Raw genomic sequence first — 20,717 nt, forward strand, 5'->3', positions numbered from 1 at the left:
GGGTGTTTTTGGACGCCGCGCCCTCCTCGGGCCTGCACAGTGTCGTGCAAGGGCCTGCACATGTGTGCCGTGGGTAGCATTGGAGCCATGTCGCCTGGCTCGCCTGCTCCGTGCTGGCGTTTCAACCACCCTCAAGACCACATGCTCGTCGGCCGCTGCGCAGGGGTGCGAGGAGCGGCGTGGCCTGGCCTCGTTCGAGGTGCCCTTTGCGTACTGTGAGGCGGGGCGGTCCCGCGTGGCGCTGGTGAAGGTGAGGCTGTGCCCCAAGCACGCCCTGCAGCTCAACCACCGCAAGCAGCGCGAGGCGGAGGCAGCCGCCGGCAGGGCGCGGAAGCGGCGCAGGGCGGGGCCGGAGGGCGAAGGCCGGGTGGCGCGTGGCCGTGAGGAGGAGCGGGGGAGGGATGCGTCGCCCGGTCCGTCTTCCCAGGAAGTGGCGGCCCAGGGGGCCCCCGCGCCAGAGGTGCGGGGCCACTCGAACCCCGCGGGGGGCGACGCCGACGAGTTTGCTGCCTTCCTCGAGGACCTCTTGCCCTCGGCGTGACGCCAGGAGTCCGTGGGTGTGTCTCACATGGAGCACTCGGGCACCAGAAGCCATGGCATTCGATCTGCATGGGGTGCACCCTTGAGTCCCAGGCCTGAGAGGGCGGTGTTCGAGCTGACACGCCTGCGCCAGCTGCTGCCTTGCTCTTGTGGAGCCGTGCCTGCATGGCTCGTCCCATGGACCCTGCGTCGTGCAGCGGCAGTGTCTGGCGAGCAGGCAATGGTACAGCGAAAGATGTGCAGCGGAGGAGGGATGAGCAGCAACGGAGAGCAGGGAGGGGAGGGGAGCGACCATACGAGGTCTACTTGGGGTTGCGAAGGACCATGATGACAGAGTCGCCGCGCAGGAACATCTTGGAGATGAAGCGGTCCTTATTGATCGGCTTGCTGCCAGCAGAGCCCTTGCCCTTCTTTGGTACCTGGGCGCAGGGTGTCGGCCGGAAAGTGTGAGACCCAAAGGCCACCCCGCACACTGGACCCCGATGGCGATGAGGGGGACCTTGAATTCCCCGCACATAGCCTTGTTATATCCGACATCTGCCTCCCTGGACCCGCACTGATGCTCACCTCTGTCCAGAACTCCTTGACATTCTCAAGAATCATGTTGCAGTGCCTGTCGAAGGCCTTCACGCGTCCCAGGAGCTTGCGGTTATTTCTGCAGTTGATCAGCACCTGTCCATGGGGTGGAGAGGGAGGTATGAGCAGGTTGCTCACACCGCGAGGCTCTGTTCCAGGTGAGCATCACTGATACAGGCCACGGCCCTACGAGCCTTGCTACCTGGGAGTTGGTCTTCACGCTAGTGGTGAGAACTGACAGGGGGCCCGTCCGAAACAGCTCTTCCTCCTTCTTCTCCAGCTCGTCCACAGTGGGATTCATGGTGGTAGTCGCAAGGAGGTGCACTTACTAGTCGCAGCACTTTTGCAGAGTTCTGGCGAGTGCAATGCGCAGATCAGCAGCCCTCAAGCACTTTTCCAGCTTTGTTCTTCAAAACCAGCGGACATCCATTCCACCTGCCACTCCTGGGCCTGGGGAGGGCGGGCTCGCCCAGGCTCTCCATCCTGGGATTCAGTACCGGTCCCAGTACCCTGGCCGGGTGGAGTAGGATGTCGACGACAGCGTCAAGCAAGAGTGTGGGCCTGGAAATGACCATATCAACTGCATACAACCCTCAACATCAAAGTAGGCTTCTAAAGCCTCGAAAAGCATGCATAGATCGGGCCAGTGAATCGCCTCTGATGTCCAACTCGTCCGTGGACGAGTGCTGGCGCGCGGCGCTCAGTCGAGATGCCAACCAGCAATTGGCGCTCTGGACCAGGCTCATTCCCGGCCTCCTCCAGAAGGAGGGTACGTCTGGATCCATCCGATATTGTACATCCGTTGCAGAGACCCCACAAGGGTGGAGGCGAGGGCTGGGTGCCAAGTGCACAGTGTGGGAAGCGCTGTGCCGGAGTCGTGGACAAGGAGCACGAAAGCCCCCCACCCTCGTACAGGTTCAGAGGAGGCATTGGTGGACCTCGTATTTGGCATAGCTGATCGCCTGGCGGTCAGCCCGCGGCTCCAGGCCAGCAGCACCCCTGTCATCACCACCGCCCTTGGCAACCCCAAGTTCAGGCGAGCCTTTGCTGCCGCCCTGCTGCGCAGCGACACGTCCAAGCTTGCTCCAAGGGTAGGTGATGTGGGGAGCCGATGGCATGGCACCACAGGAGGAATTGCAGTCGTCGATGTCTCTGCTGCACTTGCAGGCGGCGCCGTCGATCGATACCGGGGACATGGAGTCTGGCCCGCTGGGTATACGCAAGGACGTTGTATTTACATGCATACAGTGATCCCAACATCACCCAGTCTCGCTGCGCCTCGCCCTGCGCAGGCCAGTCTCATCTTCCTGCAATGGAGCGGGCTGTTGATCGCGAGCCTGGATCTGGAAAGCGGCGCCAAGGCGATCGCCAAGGTGGTGGAGTTTCAGGTGAGTGGGGATCGACGGTAGATTGTGATGAGTGCAAAGGAGGTGGGTCCGGAGTAGAAGGCAGGGGGAAGTCCGCTCCGGGCCTGGAGTCCAGAGCGCGATGGCTGGGCACACTCCAAGCTCTCCGCGCCCACACCCACCAACCCCCTCAGGCGTCGCTCCTGGCCAAGCTGGCACGTGGAAGCAGGGGCGAAGCTGCCTCCGCGATCGTGGGCAGGGCGCTGCGCCGCGCCCCGGCCCTCCTCCCCGCCTATTTGGAGGTGCTGCGGTCCGGCGGCTCCGCCCACCTCGCCGCGGCCATCATGCTGGCCGTGGCCGGAAAGGAGGAACAGGGGACCGCGGGCGCTGCCACGCTGGGGCTCTTCTGCAGCGAGCGGGGCCTGGGAGCGCGCGAGGCCCCGACCCCGGAGGCGATGGCGGCCTGGCGCCTCGCCAGCCGGGCCTGGGGCCCCAAAGAGCTGGCGGGTGGGTGAAACGGAGGGAGGGTTTGTGTTCAAGTCGTTGAACGACTTGCTCATGCTGTTAATGACGTTTTCGTGCCCGTGTTTTGGAGCCTTTGTTCAGTTTGTGTGGATAGCCTGGGTTTGAAGTGAGGTGGGCGTCCCACCCACCCACCCATCACCCTTGCACCAACCCCTCCCCTCTTCTCCCAACTCCCTCCCAGGCACCCTGGCCCCCGCGTTCGAGAGAGCCCTGCGCCGTGCGCCCGACGCCACGCTGGGCACGCTGGCGGCGCTTGCCCCCGGCTTCGCGCCCGGCTCAGCCCGTGCTTCGGCGGCCTTCGGCGCCCTCCTGCCCCAGCTGGTCAGCGCGGCGCGGGCGGGGAAGGAAAGCACACGCGCCGCGGCGCTGCGTGCCCTGGCCGCGCTGGGCACCCGCCTGCCTGCCGACGACGCGGCGCGGGGGGCCGCAGCGCGCGCCGCGCTGGCCCTCTTCTCCGGCGCGGCGGAGGGCAAGATCAAGGGCGTGCCGGAGCGCGCCTGCCTCGCGCAGGCCGCTGCGCTGCTGGCGCCATCCTTTGCGGATCTTGCAGTTCTTGCCACGAATGAGACCGACGGCGACGAAGACTCGGAGGCGGCTGGCGTGATGGCCGAGGCCGTGGCGGCCTACGCCGGCGAGGCCAGCGAGGACGGCAGGCTGGGCCTGCTGGAGGCGGTCCGGGCCTGGGCGCCCGCGGCGGGCACCGCCGCATTCGGCCCCGCCCTCCTCGCCCGCTTCGAGGCGGGGCTGAGCGAGCGCGACGCGCCGCGTCGCGCGCACCTGGTCGCGCTGGTCACCGCGCTGCGCTGCACACGCTGCGTGCCCCCGGCCGCCGGCCTGGCGCCGGCCCTGCTCCGCGTCGTGGCCGACGGCGCCGCCAAGGCCGTCCTGCGCCAGGATGGGGTCCTGGCGGCGCTGGCGCTGGCGCGCCTGGCCTCAGTCGACGCCGGCGCGCGGGCCGCTCTGCAGAAGTCGGGCCTGCTGGAGGCGGGCAGCCCCCTGCTGCAGCCGGCGACGGCGGCCAAGCTGCCACCTGCCGCGGCCGCTGCCGCCGCAGAACTCGCTGGCCTGCTGCTGGAAAGGCAGGAGCTCCTGCTGGGGAGGGCCGCCTCGCAGGACGTGGTCCCGCTGCTGTGCGACACCCTGGTGCTCCTGCTGCTGCACCACGACGCCGCCACGCGGAAAGCCGCGTCAGACGCCGCTGGTCTGGCCAAGGACCTGTCCCCCGCCCTCTCCGGTGAGGGCTGCTGAAAGCGTGTACCTTGGGTGGAATGGGGATGGCAAAGCGCCACGGTCGGCTGTGCGGATGGGACCTCTTATACCAAAAATTTGAAAGGCCAGCCTCTTTCCGGTCTGACACCCAGCAGCAATCTGTGGAGACTCATCCTCCCCACTCAGGCCTGGGTGCCTCCGCTGCAGACTCAGCACCTGAGCACCACCCTCGTGCTCCCATAACAACCTATCCCATCCACCCAGCCCATCTCCCCTGCCCCTCCAGGTCAACTGGCCGCCAGCCTGCAGCGATACGCCAATGCCCCCGGCAGCGTGACGGTGGCTTCCTCCCCGCCGGCCCCCAACGCCGACCCTGAATCGAGCGGACCAGGCCCGCAAGCCCTAGGCGCGCGCTATGTGCACGCCCTCTTCGCTCTGCTCCCCTCCGCCCCGACGCCGGATGACGTGGCACGCTGCGCGCTGCTGAGCCACTCGGCCCCCCTAGCAGCCGCACGGCGTGGCGGCGGCGCGGCGGTCTGGGCTGGAGTGGCCCGCGCCCTGGGCGGTCGCCCGGCGCTGCAGCGTTTGCTGGAGAGGCCGGGCGCGGCCCAGGCCGCGCTCGACCGGGTCCTGGCGCCGCTGTTCGAGGCCGCCGGAGAGGCCCACCCCGTACAGCCCCGCGCCGCGCTGGGCGCGCTGCGCTCCCTGATCGCGCTAGCGCCCTCCTTGTTGCTGCCGACCCTGCTGCACGCGCTGGGGCCCGCCCTGGACGCCACCGACCATGACGCGCTCAGCGCCTCTCAGCTTCGGACCTACTTCACCCAGCCAGGTGAAGGAGGAGGGGGGGTGCAAGGGAATTGTGTGGGTGCTTGGGTGGTGGTGCGGGGTGTCCATGCCCCAAGCTCATATGAGCCCACCGAGGTACCCATGCCGTTTCCACCCTTCGTCACGTATGTCCCACCGGCGCAAATCATCGCAGGCCGCCTCTCCAGCGAGACCCGGGACGGCAGCATCATGCCCACCGAGGTGCTGCAGAGGGTCCTGGCCAGCAGCCGCACGGGCGGGGCCGAGCCCAGCCCCCAGCCGGCCACCTGGTACCTGGACCCTGCTGCTGGGAGCCCAGACGTTGCCAGCGCTGCGACGCCCGCGCCTTCCCCCGCCTCATCAGCCACCGCCAATGGGTCCCGGGTCGGGTCGAGGCCGTCTGCCGCCCCGACGGCCAAAACGGCTGGTGCCAAGCCCAGGCCGGGGTACGGTGCCGGGGCAGGGAAGGACGCTGCGGTGGAAGCCAAGCGGAAGCAGCTCGCCGTGGAGGAGGAGGTGCGTGTGTTGTTGATGTCGGGGTGGCGTCAAGGGCTTGTAGAATTTCGTGATGAGAGAGGGCAGACTGGGTGCACATCTTGTCTGCTGTGATATTGTGCTGGAGTTTTGAGTGCTGGCTGGCCTGAATGCCTCATGCCGGAGTTTGACCCCACTGTGCCTCATGAGGCTCACCGCAGTGACATCTGAGATTCGCGCTCAATTCCTGAGCAACCTCCGCATGCCAACTGCAGAGCCGTGCGTTGGTGCCCAGAATCTCTCCATCCCCTCAATCCTCCCTCAGGTCCGCGCCTGCGTGCGCGCCATCGCTCGGCGGCTGTCCAGGGCGCTGGCGGCCCTCGGCGCGGGCGCCGCGGCGTCGCACACCGCCACGGCGGCCCTGCTGACGGAGCTGTCCCGACCCGTCCTCCGGCTGCTCACCTCCCCGCTGGTCGGGGACGGCGCAGCTATGGACGCGCTTTCTTCCATGGCGCACGCACTGCCCGCCGGGCTTGGGCGCATGGGAGGCGACGTGGCTGCCTGCCGGCGCCTGGTGGCTTACGCTGAGCTGGTGGGTGCTCTGGTTGGGGTGGCATGGGGAGCATGGAGGGCCTAGGGCGCATGCGTGCATGCCCCCAGCACGACGATGGCGGCGGACGTAGCGCAAGACGGACGTGCATCCTGTACATCTCCCAGTTCATGTCCAGGATGCATTGACGCAGCAGAGCACATGCAGTCACTTCCTGCTGCTGTCGCCCACATGGTCAGGCTTTCAGTGCGCTATCCCACCCCACCGCCCCTCTTGCAGTCTGCAACCCCAGACTACCAGCCCCTGCTGAGCCAGCCCTGCTTTGGCGCTGCGCTGGCAGCGCTGCAGCGCGCCACGGGCGGCGAGCCGGCCTCCGAGGACGCCGAAGCCCGCCCTGGGGACACGCCGCTGCCGGGCCCCTCTGCCCGCTTCTGCTTCCCCATCCTGCGAGCCGTGCTCAGGTGACTGGTGGGGGAGGGGTTGGTTTGAAATGCGAATCGGGTTGCAAATGAAGCGTTCTCCTGATGTCCAGGGGATGATGCCCCTCGGCCTCAGCTCCATCCCTATGGCAAAGTCTCGAATGTTAAAATCCCCGCCTCCCCCCAAAAAACATCCTCTGCCGCAGCGCGGGCGAGGCCACGCCCCTGCACGGCATCGCCCTGGACGTGCTGGGTCTGCATGTGGGGGCCAGCACAGGCTTGTCCCCGTCGGACACCCTGGCCCTGCTGTACCGCACGCTGGAGGTGCTGCCCGTCATGCGCGAGCGGGTGCAGCCTCTGCTGTGCACGCTGTGCGCCTCCCTCTCTCCGGACGACGGGGACGCGATGAGCGCGGCGCTGGCGGGTTTGCGCTCCGCGCGCGCGGCCACGCGCGGCGCCGCGCTGCGTGCGCTGCGCGACGTGCCGGCAATCGCTGACGGCGGCGCGCGCGACGAGCCCACGCTCTGCGCGCTGTGGGTCGCCCGCAGCGACGGCGAGGAGCGCAACGCCGCCGCGGCGCTGGCGCTCTGGGACCTGCTGGGTGCCAGCCTGCCCGCGGGGTTCGTCAGGGCGATCGTCCGCGATTACCTGCCGTCGCGCGAGGGCGAGGTGCGCGCAGCCGCGGCCGCCGCTCTGGCCGCAGGGTTGCTGGAGTGCCCCGCCGCCGCGCCGGAGGCCATGCAGGCATGCTTGGGGCTGTATGGCCGGGACGGCGCGGCCCCTGAGGCCGCACGCCTAGGTGGGTATCTTGTGCTCTGGGTTGTTTTGTGGGTGGGAGGTTGGCCGGCATGCCGTCCCAGGGGGCGCAGTAGGGCTGGTACTTGGTATTGGCGCAGTGCCTTTGGGAGCGGACCTCTCCTCTTGCACCCCCTCTCGAAACTTCTCGCCAGCCCACACCGGCTTCCTGTCATCCCCATCACACCCATCTCCCCCCACCCCTCAGGCGCCGTGTCTGGGCTGGAGGCCATCGCGCCGCAGCTGACCGTGGCCGAGCTGCCCCAGGCCCTAGACTTCCTGCTTTCTCGTGGCCTCCTGGAACCCGTCCCGGCCGTGCAGGGCGCCGTCGTCCTGGCAGGGGTTGCCCTGGTCAACGCGCACGGAAAGCACGCGGCCGCGACCATGCTGCCCCTGTTTGAGGAGACGCTGGCGCGCAAGGTGCGGAGGCTTCTGGGTTGGGGATGGGCATGGGGAGGGAGATGTGTGGGGCTGTGCACTCAAGGCCATGCGGCATCCCATCGCCCATGCGTTTCCATGTGACCAGGGAGAAGCGCTCTGCCTCGCCTTGGTGACGAGGTTCCACCTTGTGGGGTGGTGTGCTGGCACGGCTCTCCAGCCAACCGGGCAGCCATGCACCTGAGTTGCCATGCACCTGCCATGCCGCCCCAGCCCGTTCACCCATCTTTCACCACCGTAGTCGCCGGGGCTGTCAGAGGAGCAGTCTGACTACATGCGACAGGGCGTGGTGGTGCTGCTGGGTACCCTTGCGCGGCACCTGCCGGCCGAGAATCCCAAGGTACCCCATGATTGCGATGGTTGTCGGGTTTAAGGAGGGCACATGAATGCCCCAAATGTGTGGCAACAGACGAGATGCGCGACGCCATGATACTGAAGACGCCCTCTGTGCCTCCCCATTGCCTGCTCTGAGGCCCCCTGTTCTTCAACCCCTCCTCAAACCAACCACACACTTGTAGATCCGGGACATCGTGGGCACCCTGCTGCAGGTGCTAAATACCCCCTCAGAGGCCGTGCAGCGCCGTGTCTCCGACTGCCTGCCGCCCCTCATGCAGGTCCTGCAGCAGGACCGGACGTATGTCGAGAGCGTGACCAAGCAGCTGCTGGGCAGCTGCCTCAAGGCCCGCGGCTACGGCGAGAGGTGCGTATGTCTAGGTCACAAGGTCTAGGCTGCCTGGGGACGGGGGTTTCGATGGAGTGTTGTGGCGGCCATGGTGGCATTCTTGGTGGCCACAGCTTTCTTGGAGGATCATGAGAAACCCCGAGTACCCAGCTCAGAACCTGCATCATCATCGCACCGTTTCAGGCGCGGCGCCGCCTTTGGGCTGGCGGGTGTGGTCAAGGGTCTTGGCATCGGGTGCCTAAAGAACTTTGGTGTGCTGGACACGCTCAAGGCCGCCGTCCAGGATAAGGGCGGCGCCGACGGCAAGGAAGGTGCGTTGGGGTGGGGTGGGGTTGTGGAAAGCGGGGGGAGTGCGTGGTACAGGATGCTCCCTATGAAGTATGATGTGCATTACCAGCAAAGGTCCTAAATCCCTGAACAACCCCGACCCCCCATAATGAATCGTGACCACCCCTGCCCCCCCAACCAACCCAGGCGCCCTGCTGGCGTACGAGTGCCTGTCGGAGAAGCTGGGGCGCCTGTTTGAGCCATATGTTGTCTCCACCCTGCCCAACCTCCTGTCCTGTTTTGGAGACTCCTCCGCCGCAGTGCGCGAGGCAGCCTCCGCGGCAGCCAGGACCATCATGGGCCAGCTGTCGGCGCAGGGCGTGCGATTAGTCATGCCCGCCCTGCTTCAGGGTGTGGAGGACAAGGCCTGGCGCACCAAGGAGGGCAGCATCCAGGTGGGTGGGGGGGTGGAGGGGGAAAAGGGGGAGTGGTTCGTGTGGTGGGGGGGGGGTGGGGGTGGGGGGTAAGGCAGTGCAATCAGAGGCGACGACAGCGCCATGCCGTGAGCTGATCAACCATCGCCCACCCCTGGGCGTCCTCAGTCAACCCTTGCATCACCCACGTTGAAGCATTCCCACCCCCTCAAATATTCCTTTCCAACCCCTCCCGGGACCAACCCAGCTGCTGGGCGCCATGGCCTTCTGCAACCCGCGCCAGCTGGGCACGGCGCTGCCTGCGGTGGTGCCCCACCTGGGTCAAGCGTTGAGCGACCCCCACCCCCGTGTGGCTTCCGCGGCGCAGCGCTCGCTGGACGAGGTAGCCTCGGTCATCCGCAACCCCGAGGTCAAACGCCTGGTGCCCACGCTGCTTGCGGCGCTGGGCGACCCCAACAAGCACACGCGCAAGATGCTGGATATGCTGCTCAGCACCGTCTTCGTCAACACCGTGGACGCCGCCAGCTTGGTGAGTGGTCATGGTTTATTCTCCTCGTGTTGGGGCGGGGCGTGAGGCATGGGTCCGAGGCCGGGCCTGGCCCATGCTGGGGCTTCTGACTAGGTGCACCGCCTCCTCAGCCACCTCTGCGATTTTCGTCCCGCCCTGAGCTCACCTCCCTCTCCCCATCCCCCAACGACAAAATCCCACCACCCCAGGCGCTGATCATGCCTGTGGTCCAGCGCGGGCTCAAGGACCGGTCCGGGGACATCAAGAAACGCGCGGCGCGCATCGTGGGCAACCTGTCGGCGCTGGCCAACGACCCGCGCGACATGGCGCCCTACGTCGCCCGTCTGCTGCCGGAGCTCCAGGCGGCGCTGGTGGACCCGCTGCCGGAGGTGCGCGCCACCTCGGCGCGCGCGGTGGGCACCCTCGTGCGCGGCATGGGCCCCGCCGCCTTCTCCGACCTCGTCCCCTGGCTCCTGACCCGCCTCGGCTCGGAGGCCAGCGGCGTGGAGCGCTCCGGCGCCGCCCAGGGCCTGGCAGAGGTGCTGGCCGTGCAGGGCGACGCGGCGGTGGAGGCCCTGCTGCCGAGGATCCTGGAAGGCGCGAGGGCGCGCTCCGCCGCCGTGCGGGAGGGCCACGTCACGCTGTTCAAGTACCTGCCCGGCTGCATGCCCGCCGCCTTCCGCGTTCACCTCGCGCGCGTGCTGCCGGTGGTCCTGCTGGGACTGGCCGACGAGGCGGAAGGCGTGCGCGATGCCGCGCTGTCTGCTGCGCGCGTGGCGGTGGACCTCTACGCCACCTCCGCCCTGGAGCTCCTCCTGCCCGCCGTGGAGGCGGGAATCATGAACGCCAACTGGCGCATCCGCCAGTCCAGCATTGAGCTCCTGGGCGACCTGCTCTTCAAGGTGGGAGGCGCGGGCGAGGGGGGTGGCGGGGGGCACTTGGTTTCTGTGGCTGAGTGGAGAGGTCGGAGCCTTGTGGGGTACACTGTGGCGGGATGTGCGGGATGCGGCACAGGAACGGTGGACGCACTTTCCAAGCACCGCGATGTAGGATGGCCGCTGACACCTCACACTGAGACCCTGACGTCTCCCACTCGCCCCTCTCACTCACAGGTCGCTGGCACCTCGGGCCGCATCCAGCAGGACCTCCAGAACGAGGAGGACGAGGGCATCTCCGTCGAGGCCCACGGCCGTGCCATCGCCGAGGCCCTGGGCAACGAGAGGTGGGTGGGTAGTTTGGCGTGTGTGAGGAAGAAAGCTGGCGGCGGCTCGGTTCCGGCATGCCAGTAGTAGTTTGAGCGGTGCGGGGGGGGGGGGGTACCCGAATCAACCACTGAATCCACCCCCCCAACAGAAATTATAATGCCATCGCGCCTCCAATGCCTCTCGTCGTTTCTGCACACGTGCTGGACTAGAGCTCGGCTTCCGTCCTGGAAGACCAACCACAGGATCCCGTCCGTGACCCTTCCCGCCCCTCCTCCACTCCTCCACCCCCTGCAGGAGGTGCCAGGTGCTGAGCCTGCTGTACATGGCGCGCTCCGACGAGGCCTTTGGCGTGCGTGGCGCGGCGTTGCACGTCTGGAAGACGGTGGTGACCAACACCCCCAAGACCCTGGGCGAGATCCTGCCGGCGCTCATGGCCCAGGTCATCCGCAGCCTGGCCGACCCGGCCGAGGACCCGCGCGCCGCGGCGGGGCGCTGCCTGGGGGAGCTGGTGCGGAAGATGGGCGAGCGGGTGCTCTCCCAGATCGTACCCATCCTGCGCGAGGGCATGAACGACCCCTCGCCCCAGACCCGCCAGGTGCGCGTGACTGTTGGTGTGGCGGACTGGACGGCTGGGGTAGGCGGACCGTGCAGGAGGGGCGCGGCGCAGTGCGGGGCTCGCCGCGCGGCAAGTCCTCCCCGCCGGGAACCTGATGATGCCTCGCATCGACCAGTGGGCCCGAAGCACTGGTGCACAGGCTCCCCTCCCCGGCTCCACTGCCCCAGCATGCATTTCCCCTTGCCATCCATCCCAACAGGGCGTGTGCAGCGGCCTGCGGGACGTGCTGGAAAACGCGGCGCGCGACCAGCTGGCGCAGCACCTGCCCTCGCTCCTGCCGGCCATCCAGGCGGCCCTCTGCGACCCCGACCCCGAAGTCAGGCTGGTGAGCTGAGATGGGATGGCTCTGCTGGGAATCCAGGCCCCAGCACCCTGCGCTGGGTCCTGCCAGGCTGGGCCCCTCTGTGCTGTGTCTTCATTGCCCAGGCTTCGCTGGTCCAGCCAACCACCCCGGCATGCCCAAGCCAGGGCATCACCCCAGTCTGAGCTGGCCCCTCCCCCACCAACGCATGTGGCCGCTGCCTGACCACATCATCCCCCCATCCCACCGCCCCAAGCACCCCTCGCCTTTCACCAGGCCGCTGGCGGCGTGTTCAACGTGCTGTTCAAGTCTGGCGGCGCCGCGTCGCTGGACTCCGTGGTCCCGGCCCTGCTGGCCTCGTTGGACGCGCCCGAGGCGGAGCGCCAGGCGCAGGCGCTGGAGGGCCTGCGCGTCATCCTGGGCGTGCGGCCGAGCCTGCTGGGCTCCATGCTGCCACGCCTGACCCGCCCACCGCCCGTCGCGACGAAGCTGCGCGCGCTGGGCACGCTGTGCGAGGTCGCCGGCGCCGCGCTGCACGCGCACCTGGGCTCGCTGCTGCCGGCGCTGCTGGCGCTGACCTCGGGGCACCCGGACGTGTCGCCGGCCACCGCCGCAGCGCACGATGCACAACGCGCCGTGGTTCTGGCCGTGCAGGAGGACGGGCTGTACCTCCTCATCGCCGAGCTGCTCAAGGGGCTGGACGACGACGCGCGCCGCGTGGGCGCCGCCGTCGGCATCGGCCAGCTCTGCCGCGGCTCGCGCCTCGACTTCCAAGAGCACATCCCCGCCCTCATCGCCGTGAGTCTGTGCTGGCGTCGTGTGTACGGAGGGGGGCTTGGCTGGCCTGAGAACGGAGCTGCAGAATGAAATGGCGTGGAGGATCTTGTTGCGGTGTTGGGTCTGCAGGGAGAGACGTGGGGCCATGCGGAAGGGGCGGGGCAGGGCCCATGTGTGGGGGGAGGTACCCTCCGCGCCGGGGGTGTGCAGGGGTGCGGCCAGGCCCCAAGCATACATGCGCACGCTTCTCCCATCAGGCGGCCTGATACCCACGCCTTCTCCCCCCGCATGGACCCTGGCAACACGCAGTCCCTGGTGCCAGCCCTGGCCGAGGAGTCTGATGAGGAGGTTGTGGCCTGCTGGGAGGCCCTGGCCGCCGTCACGGGGTCCATTCCCAAGGAGATGCAGCCCAACTATGTGCGCTGCCTCAAGGTGCGATACTTGCGTTCAGGAGGGAAGGGGGGAAGGGGACATGGGGAGTCTGCGTGCGCTGGGGAGCAACAGGTGGACACCCGCGATTGTCACCTGCAGGTGGTGTGGGACCAGGGCTGTACCCCACACCATCGCCTGTCCAGCGCTGGACCCCTCCATGCCTGACACGGCAGGTGCTTGCACAGAAACCTGTCCATGCTCCGAATCCCTGATCCATGCCCCCTCCCTTCTTCCCACCCACTCAGGACGCGGTGCTGGCCACGAGGGACAAGGAGCGGCGCAAGCGCACCGGCGGGCCCCTGCTGGTCAAGGGCTTCTGCCTGCCCAAGGCACTGGGGCCGGTTCTGCCCATCTACCTCCAGGGCATGCTGCAGGTGGGGGGGAGGAGCGGGGAGGAGGGTGACCGAGAGACAAAAGGAAGCGGGAATCGAGGGGAAAAAGGGAAGAGAGGAACACTCAGGCCAAACCCCTTTGCTCGCCACCCTTGCGCCCCACCAAAAAGGCCGCCAAATACCATGATTCGCGTACGGGCCACAGTTTGAAGACCCAACCATCCACGCTTTCCATTCACCCATCCTATAAGGGCTCGGCCGAGCTGCGGGAGGTGGCTGCGGAGGGCCTGGGCCAGCTGGTGGAGATCACGGGGGAGGAGGCGCTGCGGCCCTACGTGGTGCAGAGCACGGGGCCCCTCATCCGCATCATCGGCGACCGCTTCCCCTGGCAGGTCAAGGCCGCCATCCTGCGCACGCTGGGCATCCTCATCGCCAAGGCGGGCGCCGGGCTCAAGCCCTTTGTGCCCCAGCTGCAGACCACCTTTGTCAAGTGCCTGCTGGACCCCGAGCCCAGGGTGAGGAGGAGGGGCCATGTCGGTTTCTGAGGGGGTTGGAGGAATATCCGGCACGCAAAACCGCACAAATCATCCCGTGATGTGGGGTCGCATCGTGCGAGGGCCCTCTCACAGTGCCACGCCCTCTGCATCCTCCTCCGAACAAAATCTCATCTCCGCCACCCACATCCGCGCACAGGTGCGGTCCCTGGCGGCCGCCGACCTGGGGGCCCTCACGCGACTCAGCCCCCGGCTGGACGCACTGCTTGCGGACCTGGCGGCCTCGGCGCGCGCGGCGGCGCCCGGCGCTGCCGAGGCGTACCTGGTGGCGCTGGCCGGCGCGCTGGCTGCCAGCGGCGACCGCGCCTCCCCCGACGCGCTCTCCCGGGTTGGCGGCGCGGTGCAGGACGCGCTGGCGCGCGCGGGCGAGGACGAGGAGGCCCGCGCCGCGGCGGCGCGCGCGCTGGGCGCGCTGTGCCCGCACGTGCCACCCGGCGAGGCCCGCGCGCTGTTGGCCGCCGCGGGGTGCCTGGGTGCGGCGGGGGCCGGCGCGGCCGCCAGCGGCCGGCAGGGCGACCGCCTGGGCGCGGCGCTGACCGCGGCCGCGCTGACTCAGCACGCGTCGCGCCTGCTGACGGAGGACGCGCCGCTGGCGGCGGAGCTCTGCGCCGCCATCGCGTCCCGCTTCGGCCGCGACCCGTACCCGCTCATCAAGCAGGCCGCCGGGGCGGCGGCCGGGAGGCTGGCTGCTGCGCAGCTCCAAGGTGGGGTACCGGGGGGAGGGGTAGTTGGAGGGGTGGGAGGGGTGGGAGAGCAGGGACCCAAGGCGGGCAGAGGGCGTGATCTGTGTGTGTGTTTGCGTGTGTTCCTTGTCCTCCGAGCTCGCCGAAGCTCACCAGCACCCCAAAACCTCCCCCCTTCACCCTTTACTTCATCCCCACGCAGCGGCTGGAAGCGCCCCCAGCCTGCCCAAGCTGGTCCCGCTCTTCGTCAGCCTGCTGGGCTCCGACCAGGACAGTGACGTGCAGCGCACCATGCTGGGCGTGCTGCGGCGGCTGGCCTCCTCGACCCCGGCGGCCCCCGCAGCCCTGGCCCCTTACTTCCCGGACCTGGTGCCCTCCCTGCTGGCTGTGGTGCAGGTCCGGAAAGGGGGGAATGGGGACTGGACGAGGCAGCCCCTTTGCAGCGCTTGCGGCAAAACCCTGGTGCCGCAGCCTGGCCTCCCTCCGGGCCCCGCCCATCGACCGCGATCTCCTCGTAATCCCCTTCCACCCCGCCCCTTCATTCCCTCAACTACCCCAGGAAACCAGCGGCACAACCAAGCTGAGCGCAGAGAGGACGCTGGCGCGGGTGCTGGGCCTGGCGAGCGGCGACGAGTTGCTGACGCAGGCCTTCCTGGAGGACGGCGCAGGCACCGCCGCGCGGCGCCAGCTCACCGAGGCCTATGTCCGGCGCCTGACCCGCCTGCCCCCGGGCGACGAGGACGACGACGTCGAGTTTTAAAGGCACACCAAATGCACGCATGGAGGGGAGCTGGCAGAAGCCGGGCATCCTTCTCCTCAACAGCGTGCACCTCCCTGGCAGGGATGCACCGCTGCCGTGCATCTGGGTGCCTGGCGCCTGACTCTGCAGGTCGAGCCTCAGCACCCCTTGCTGAACCCCCTTGGGAGCCTGCCAGCATTTGAGCATGTCCCATCACGCTCCGGGGCTTGAGACAGGCGTGCATCACAGCCCTCACACGATCCCCACCACCCTCAGCTTGTCACGATTCAGACCACAAAAGAGCACCGTTCCGGGGAATTCGAGCATGACAGTCACTGCCAGAGACAGGCTCACGCCGGCACGGCGTCCAGGGCGGCAGCCTGCGCCTGCAGCGCCGCCGCCAGCTTGGCGTAGACGGCGGCGGGGCCGAGCCCCGTAACGCGGAGCGTTGGCTTCCTCGTGGCTTCACCCCTTTCCAAGGACAGTTGGGACAGCCGGGTGCCTGCGAGCCGGGGCAGGAGGGTGCTGCATGACAATCCTGCCCGCGCACTCACACGGCGCGCTCACAAGCAGGCTGCCGGCGAGGGGGGTGCGCAGGGCGGGGCGTGCGCACCCAGGCACCTGTGCTCAGGCAGCGGGCGGGCGCCGGGCGCCGAGCGCCAGCCCTCCATGGGCCCGGCCCCGGTGGGGCTGCGACGTATCACCCCCCTCCACCCTCCCCACCATGCACCCACCGAGGATGCTCCTGAGGTACTCCAGGAGCTCCTCCGCCGCCCCCTCCGCGATGATAGAGGTCTTCAGCTGCAGCCGCACCGCATCCGCCGACACCTTCAGGATGCCCGTGCCCCTGGCGCGGTCGTCCACCTCCAGAGTCACGGCCGTGGCGCCCCCCGCCGCGTCCAGCGCGCGGATGCAGGGGGGCACCGGCACGATGACCCCGGACCCGGAGGGGTCGTCCGCCGTGCTGTAGGTCGTGACCGCCGAGTCCATGATGTACAGGAGCTTGCCCTCCGGCTCCGTCCAGTACGCAAAGGGCAGCTTGCCCACGCGCATGCGGAGCTGACGCTCCACGGCACCACTCCTGCGGGGGGTTGGGGGGAACTGGGAGATGAGGATCGCAAACACGGACGCACCTTGTTCGGGCAGGGCCACCCAAACAGTGGGCAAGTCCTCGGGATGCCACCCCACACCCCTTCCCACTGGCGCACCTCCGTCGTAGGAGCTTCTCCCCGGCGTCTGTTGTATTGTACAGGCGGACTGTGTGCCGTGTGGTGTCGATCACCAGGGCATGGTCTGTCTGGCGACGGGGCGCCTTGGACAGGTCGCAGTCTGTCGTCAGCACGTGCTTGCCGCTGTACTTGCAGTAATAAACGAACACCTGGGCGTCGCCCAGGGGTGCCGCATCCTCTGAGCTATAGGTGAGGGTGGTGCGACGGGGCCCCATCCCAGCCTGACCAGGAGGAGACTTGGCTCACAGGGGTCCCACGCCGCGCTATTGGCAGGATAAGCCTTCCCGGTAATGAATCAGTAAACAGGACGGCGCTTGGCAGCCGATAACTGCCCAAAATGGAAGCAAACCAGGCCCGTATCGTAAGAGTCCTCCTTCCCTTGAATGCGGGTTGCAGGTCTGGAGAGAATGACCTCAATCTGTGAAACATATGTTTCTATCAACTGCCTAAGAATCGCTACTGTCCAGGATGCATTGTTCGACAAACGCTAGAGTGCAGAGCAATCCCTGCCCGACATGGCAACCCTGGCAGGCACAGCACGCACCACCAGACCGTGATCGCACCTGTTTGAAAGGAGACGCCTGCCCACCGCAGCCACAATTGCGATTGGAATACCTGCTTTATACGCTCTCGAGAATAACACATTCTGCATCATGTCTGGACGCGGCAAGGGAAAGACCTCCGGCAGCAAGGCCGTGAGCAAATCCTCCAAGGCTGGTCTGCAGTTCCCCGTCGGGCGCATTGCTCGCTACCTGAAGAACGGTCGTTATGCAGGTAGCTGTGATTCTGGAGGGCTCCCGATATGGCCGGATGTGCGCATTTCCAGCGCGACCTGAGATCGGTCTGTCGCCCTTAACAACGGCTTTGTCACCGATCCGCCTGACCACACGCACGCAGAGCGCATCGGTGCCGGTGCCCCCGTGTACCTGGCAGCTGTCCTGGAGTACCTGGCGGCCGAGGTGCTCGAGCTGGCTGGCAACGCCGCTCGCGACAACAAGAAGACCCGCATCGTGCCCCGCCACATCCAGCTGGCGGTCCGCAACGACGAGGAGCTGTCCAAGCTGCTTGCTGGCGTGACCATCGCCGAGGGCGGCGTGCTCCCCAACATCCAGTCGGTGCTGCTGCCACAGAAGACCGCCAAGAAGGGCACCAATGCGTCCATCTCACAGGCAAGTACCCTTTGTGACTTGGTTGGTATGCCGACTGTGGAATTATGCAGGAACGATCAAAGCTTGTGGGTTTGGAGGTTCCATGGCACTTCCACTTTGACCAGTTTGGTGACGATACACTGAAGAACAAAGTGTGCGCTCCACTCCCAAACATGTGCAGGAGTTCTGACATCCCTGACTGATAGACAATGGTGTGACAGGATTCATGCTGAGATACTGCATGGATAGACCAGATTTGATTAGCTTCTATCGATTCTGCTCCTCTGCCGTTGTTGTAAGAATTCAGCTTTGGGCAGCGGTTCTTCCAGAGGGCGCACGCGCGACAATCGGCCTGGCGATAAGGCCGCTTGCCGGCTCGAGCCATCGAGGACCACGCAATGGCGCAGGAAAAGGCTGCCTTACTCTGTCGATCCTGCTCCCCACGTTCTATATTGTCATTACCGGTAGCCTATGCTACACCATGTCGCTGTCAGCGTTGCAGATCCGCTATGCACCCAGGGTGTCGGGGCTTGGGGCATGTGAGAAGCCATCAGGCCCCAGTGCACGCATGTTGCAGCACTTCTGGGAGCTGCATGCAAGACGGCCGATGCACCGGGATGTGAGATCGTATGCCTCCAACACAGTGCAGCTTCGTCTGCCGGATGACAGCACGGTGATGTTGGACGTTCCGGAGGGCTCCTCGATTCTGGAGGTGGCCCTGGATGAGGGACTGGACATCCCTCACGACTGTAAAATGGGCGTCTGCATGAATTGCGCCGCAAAGCTGGTGCGTGAATGTCTGATGTGGGTTTAAGAAGATCTGACTATGGAAGCAAGACGATTGTGGACCATTCACAGGTGTGCTCCAGGCAGGATGGTATCTAGACAGTGTTCGCCCCACATCCTATCCCAGGAGGAGGGAGACGTCGATCAAGAGGCAGGAATGCTCAGTGAAGACGTCCGTTCCAAGGGATATGCCCTTCTATGTGTCTCACAACCGCATGGCAATGTCAAAGTTCGCATCATCCCCGAGGTGCAGTGGTTGGCGAGTCTTTGGGCTTGTTTATAGGACACATGTTGACCTTGGCCTTTGAGCGCAAGCCACCCATCTGTCTTAAATGCTTTCATCCACAGGAAGAGCTCCTGGATGAAGTCATGAACTGAGAGGCTCTGCTGAGTACATCTTCGATATTTCATGTCCTATCAGGCATCCACTGTGTGCTGTCTTCCCTTGCGATTGTAACCTTTCTCTGTCACCATCTGTGTGTAAGAGGCAACCTGGCGCTGTATACTGAATGCACCGAGAGGCTTGTACATACAACAGATCAGGGCAGTGGCACATGTTTCTCAGCGTGAGCACCGAGGGTTTGTCACATACAGGAGGTATGCCTACATGCCGCCGCGCAGGCGCAGCACCAGGTGCAGGGTGGACTCCTTCTGGATGTTGTAGTCGGACAGGGTGCGGCCGTCCTCGAGCTGCTTGCCGGCAAAGATCAGGCGCTGCTGGTCGGGAGGGATGCCCTCCTTGTCCTGGATCTTGGCCTTCACATTGTCAATGGTGTCGGAGGACTCCACTTCGAGCGTAATGGTCTTGCCCGTCAGCGTCTTGACGAAGATCTGCATGCCGCCGCGCAGGCGCAGCACCAGGTGCAGGGTGGACTCCTTCTGGATGTTGTAGTCGGACAGGGTGCGGCCGTCCTCGAGCTGCTTGCCGGCAAAGATCAGGCGCTGTTGGTCCGGGGGGATGCCCTCCTTGTCCTGGATCTTGGCCTTCACGTTGTCTGCAAGATGGCGAGTGCCAGGATGGTGGCCAGTCCAATGCCGCAAAGACTGGAGATTGACAGTCCGACTCCAAAACTGTGACACACACAAGGCCGGCAAAATGCTTGCATAAAAAACACGAACCCGCGGCTACCGCAGAGGTGACTCTCGACCCTACCTATGGTGTCATTCGACTCGACCTCGAGGGTGATAGTCTTGCCCGTGAGGGTCTTGACGAAAATCTGCATCGTCGCTCTACCTTCCGCGACTGTAACTTCCTGCAAAGACGTAAAGGACCTATAATGAGTCGCTCATGCCGAACTCGCCCGCGTCCCGAGGTCCAAACTGTTATCAGCCAAAGAGATCAACGGCACCGGAGAGTCCACCCACCTTGTTCCGTGTGTCCGAGGGTGCTTCAACCTTGCTTCCGTACCCGGAAATGAATCTTTCTGTGCCTTGCACAGCTGTGTGGTGGGAGTTATGGTGACGTTGCCTTCCTGGCTTCGGAGAAGTTCGACCAATGTTCCTCGTTTCTTCCCAGAGATCGACCGCGTCAGCGTTTTCAAACCCGTTCCTAGTTTGGACAGCGGGATCTCCGGCTGGTGACTCACACCCTGACACGCCCGTGCTCGTGCCGCGGCGCTGTGTGCGTGTACAAAAGGGGCACCAAGGGGTCGAAGATCGACCTCGTTAACCCTAAACAGGGCCAGGGAAAGTGGCCAGGACGCCCCAGGAGCAGCAATGGCAGCTGTACAGTCGGCAAGCAGCTGCCCGCCTCATACATAACAAGGGGGATGAAGAGTGGTGCGGCGTCCCCTCGGGCCCCCTCACCCCTCGTCCTCCAGCCTGCCGGTGTGCGCACTGAGCTCCCGGAGCTCCAGCCCCGGGCCCAGGGGCTGGATCGGCGCCCCCGCCCCACCCCCACTCGCCTCGTGCGGCGGGCGCGGCGGCGGCGGCGCGTCGAGCGCCCGCCCCGCCCGGCCCCCGCCCTCCTCTGCCCAGCGCTGCATGGCCCCCGAGATGAGCTCGAAGGAGGTGAAGGTCACCGCCGCAGCGGGCGTGGTGCGCAGCAGGTTGGTCATGCAGCCGCGGTAGAAGGCCGCCAGGCGGTCCTCCGCGTACACCTGCCGGCAGGTGGCCCACAGGCCGGAGAACGCCCCCACGCCGGAGACGTGCATGCGGGAGCGCACCACCTCGTGAGGGTAGGTCACCGTGGCCGCCACCATCTTGGAGGCCGCGCTGGAGATCACCAGCTCCACCCTGGTTGGAGGAGGGTGGGTTGGCAAAGGGGGGTGGAGATATGAGCGGCGAGGGTACCATGGATGAGAGTGTGGGATGGGGGGCAAATGCCGATGACAGGGCAAGCGGCCCAC

At 66.4% G+C, this 20,717-nt stretch overlaps 8 protein-coding genes across 8 annotated transcripts in view; 4 read left to right on the forward strand and 4 right to left on the reverse strand.

Moving 5' to 3' along the window:
- The window catches only part of F751_2483 (FRA10AC1-like protein), a gene marked incomplete at both ends in the record, with an annotated part of 1,664 nt that extends 1,123 nt beyond the window's left edge, over positions 1-541 (forward strand). Inside the window, one exon of the mRNA XM_011400235.1 lies at positions 164-541. Coding sequence (XP_011398537.1) covers positions 164-541 — 378 coding nt within the window. The remainder of the gene's footprint in view (positions 1-163) is intronic.
- Positions 542-842: 301 nt separating this feature from the next.
- Positions 843-1,417, reverse strand: F751_2484 (putative small nuclear ribonucleoprotein Sm D2; the record flags this gene model as incomplete). Its single annotated transcript, XM_011400236.1, has 3 exons — positions 843-959; positions 1,108-1,212; positions 1,319-1,417. 3 exons carry the CDS (start codon positions 1,415-1,417, stop codon positions 843-845), a joined length of 321 nt encoding a protein of 106 aa, XP_011398538.1.
- A 359-nt stretch (positions 1,418-1,776) lies between these two features.
- Positions 1,777-15,227, forward strand: F751_2485 (Translational activator GCN1; the record flags this gene model as incomplete). The annotated part of the gene is made up of 28 exons (XM_011400237.1): positions 1,777-1,885; positions 2,032-2,207; positions 2,409-2,504; positions 2,657-2,969; positions 3,169-3,659; positions 3,882-4,221; positions 4,483-5,025; positions 5,176-5,516; positions 5,908-6,066; positions 6,304-6,485; positions 6,650-7,242; positions 7,447-7,658; positions 7,918-8,016; positions 8,195-8,376; positions 8,542-8,669; positions 8,833-9,080; positions 9,307-9,588; positions 9,777-10,469; positions 10,680-10,789; positions 11,067-11,367; positions 11,588-11,713; positions 11,966-12,487; positions 12,776-12,898; positions 13,144-13,272; positions 13,482-13,745; positions 14,041-14,488; positions 14,670-14,863; positions 15,027-15,227. 28 exons carry the CDS (start codon positions 1,777-1,779, stop codon positions 15,225-15,227), a joined length of 7,605 nt encoding a protein of 2,534 aa, XP_011398539.1.
- F751_2486 (hypothetical protein) lies at positions 11,706-11,861 on the reverse strand (the record flags this gene model as incomplete). Its single annotated transcript, XM_011400238.1, has 1 exon — positions 11,706-11,861. The coding sequence occupies one exon, from the start codon at positions 11,859-11,861 to the stop codon at positions 11,706-11,708; it is 156 nt and encodes a 51-aa protein (XP_011398540.1).
- A 329-nt stretch (positions 15,228-15,556) lies between the features above and the next one.
- F751_2487 (UPF0428 protein CXorf56) lies at positions 15,557-16,650 on the reverse strand (the record flags this gene model as incomplete). Its single annotated transcript, XM_011400239.1, has 3 exons — positions 15,557-15,708; positions 15,941-16,287; positions 16,415-16,650. 3 exons carry the CDS (start codon positions 16,648-16,650, stop codon positions 15,557-15,559), a joined length of 735 nt encoding a protein of 244 aa, XP_011398541.1.
- A 438-nt stretch (positions 16,651-17,088) lies between these two features.
- F751_2488 (Histone H2A) lies at positions 17,089-17,786 on the forward strand (the record flags this gene model as incomplete). Its single annotated transcript, XM_011400240.1, has 3 exons — positions 17,089-17,209; positions 17,333-17,591; positions 17,765-17,786. The coding sequence occupies 3 exons, from the start codon at positions 17,089-17,091 to the stop codon at positions 17,784-17,786; spliced, it is 402 nt and encodes a 133-aa protein (XP_011398542.1).
- Positions 17,787-19,327: 1,541 nt separating this feature from the next.
- Positions 19,328-19,477, forward strand: F751_2489 (hypothetical protein; the record flags this gene model as incomplete). Its single annotated transcript, XM_011400241.1, has 1 exon — positions 19,328-19,477. One exon carries the CDS (start codon positions 19,328-19,330, stop codon positions 19,475-19,477), a length of 150 nt encoding a protein of 49 aa, XP_011398543.1.
- A 694-nt stretch (positions 19,478-20,171) lies between these two features.
- F751_2490 (Mitochondrial nicotinamide adenine dinucleotide transporter 1) overlaps positions 20,172-20,717 on the reverse strand; it is a gene marked incomplete at both ends in the record, with an annotated part of 2,780 nt that continues 2,234 nt past the window's right edge. The window contains 2 exons of the mRNA XM_011400242.1: positions 20,172-20,273; positions 20,391-20,604. Coding sequence (XP_011398544.1) covers positions 20,172-20,273; positions 20,391-20,604 — 316 coding nt within the window. The remainder of the gene's footprint in view (positions 20,274-20,390; positions 20,605-20,717) is intronic.

The sequence above is a fragment of the Auxenochlorella protothecoides genome (genome assembly GCF_000733215.1).
Source record: "Auxenochlorella protothecoides strain 0710 unplaced genomic scaffold scaffold24, whole genome shotgun sequence".
Lineage (NCBI taxonomy): Eukaryota > Viridiplantae > Chlorophyta > Trebouxiophyceae > Chlorellales > Chlorellaceae > Auxenochlorella > Auxenochlorella protothecoides.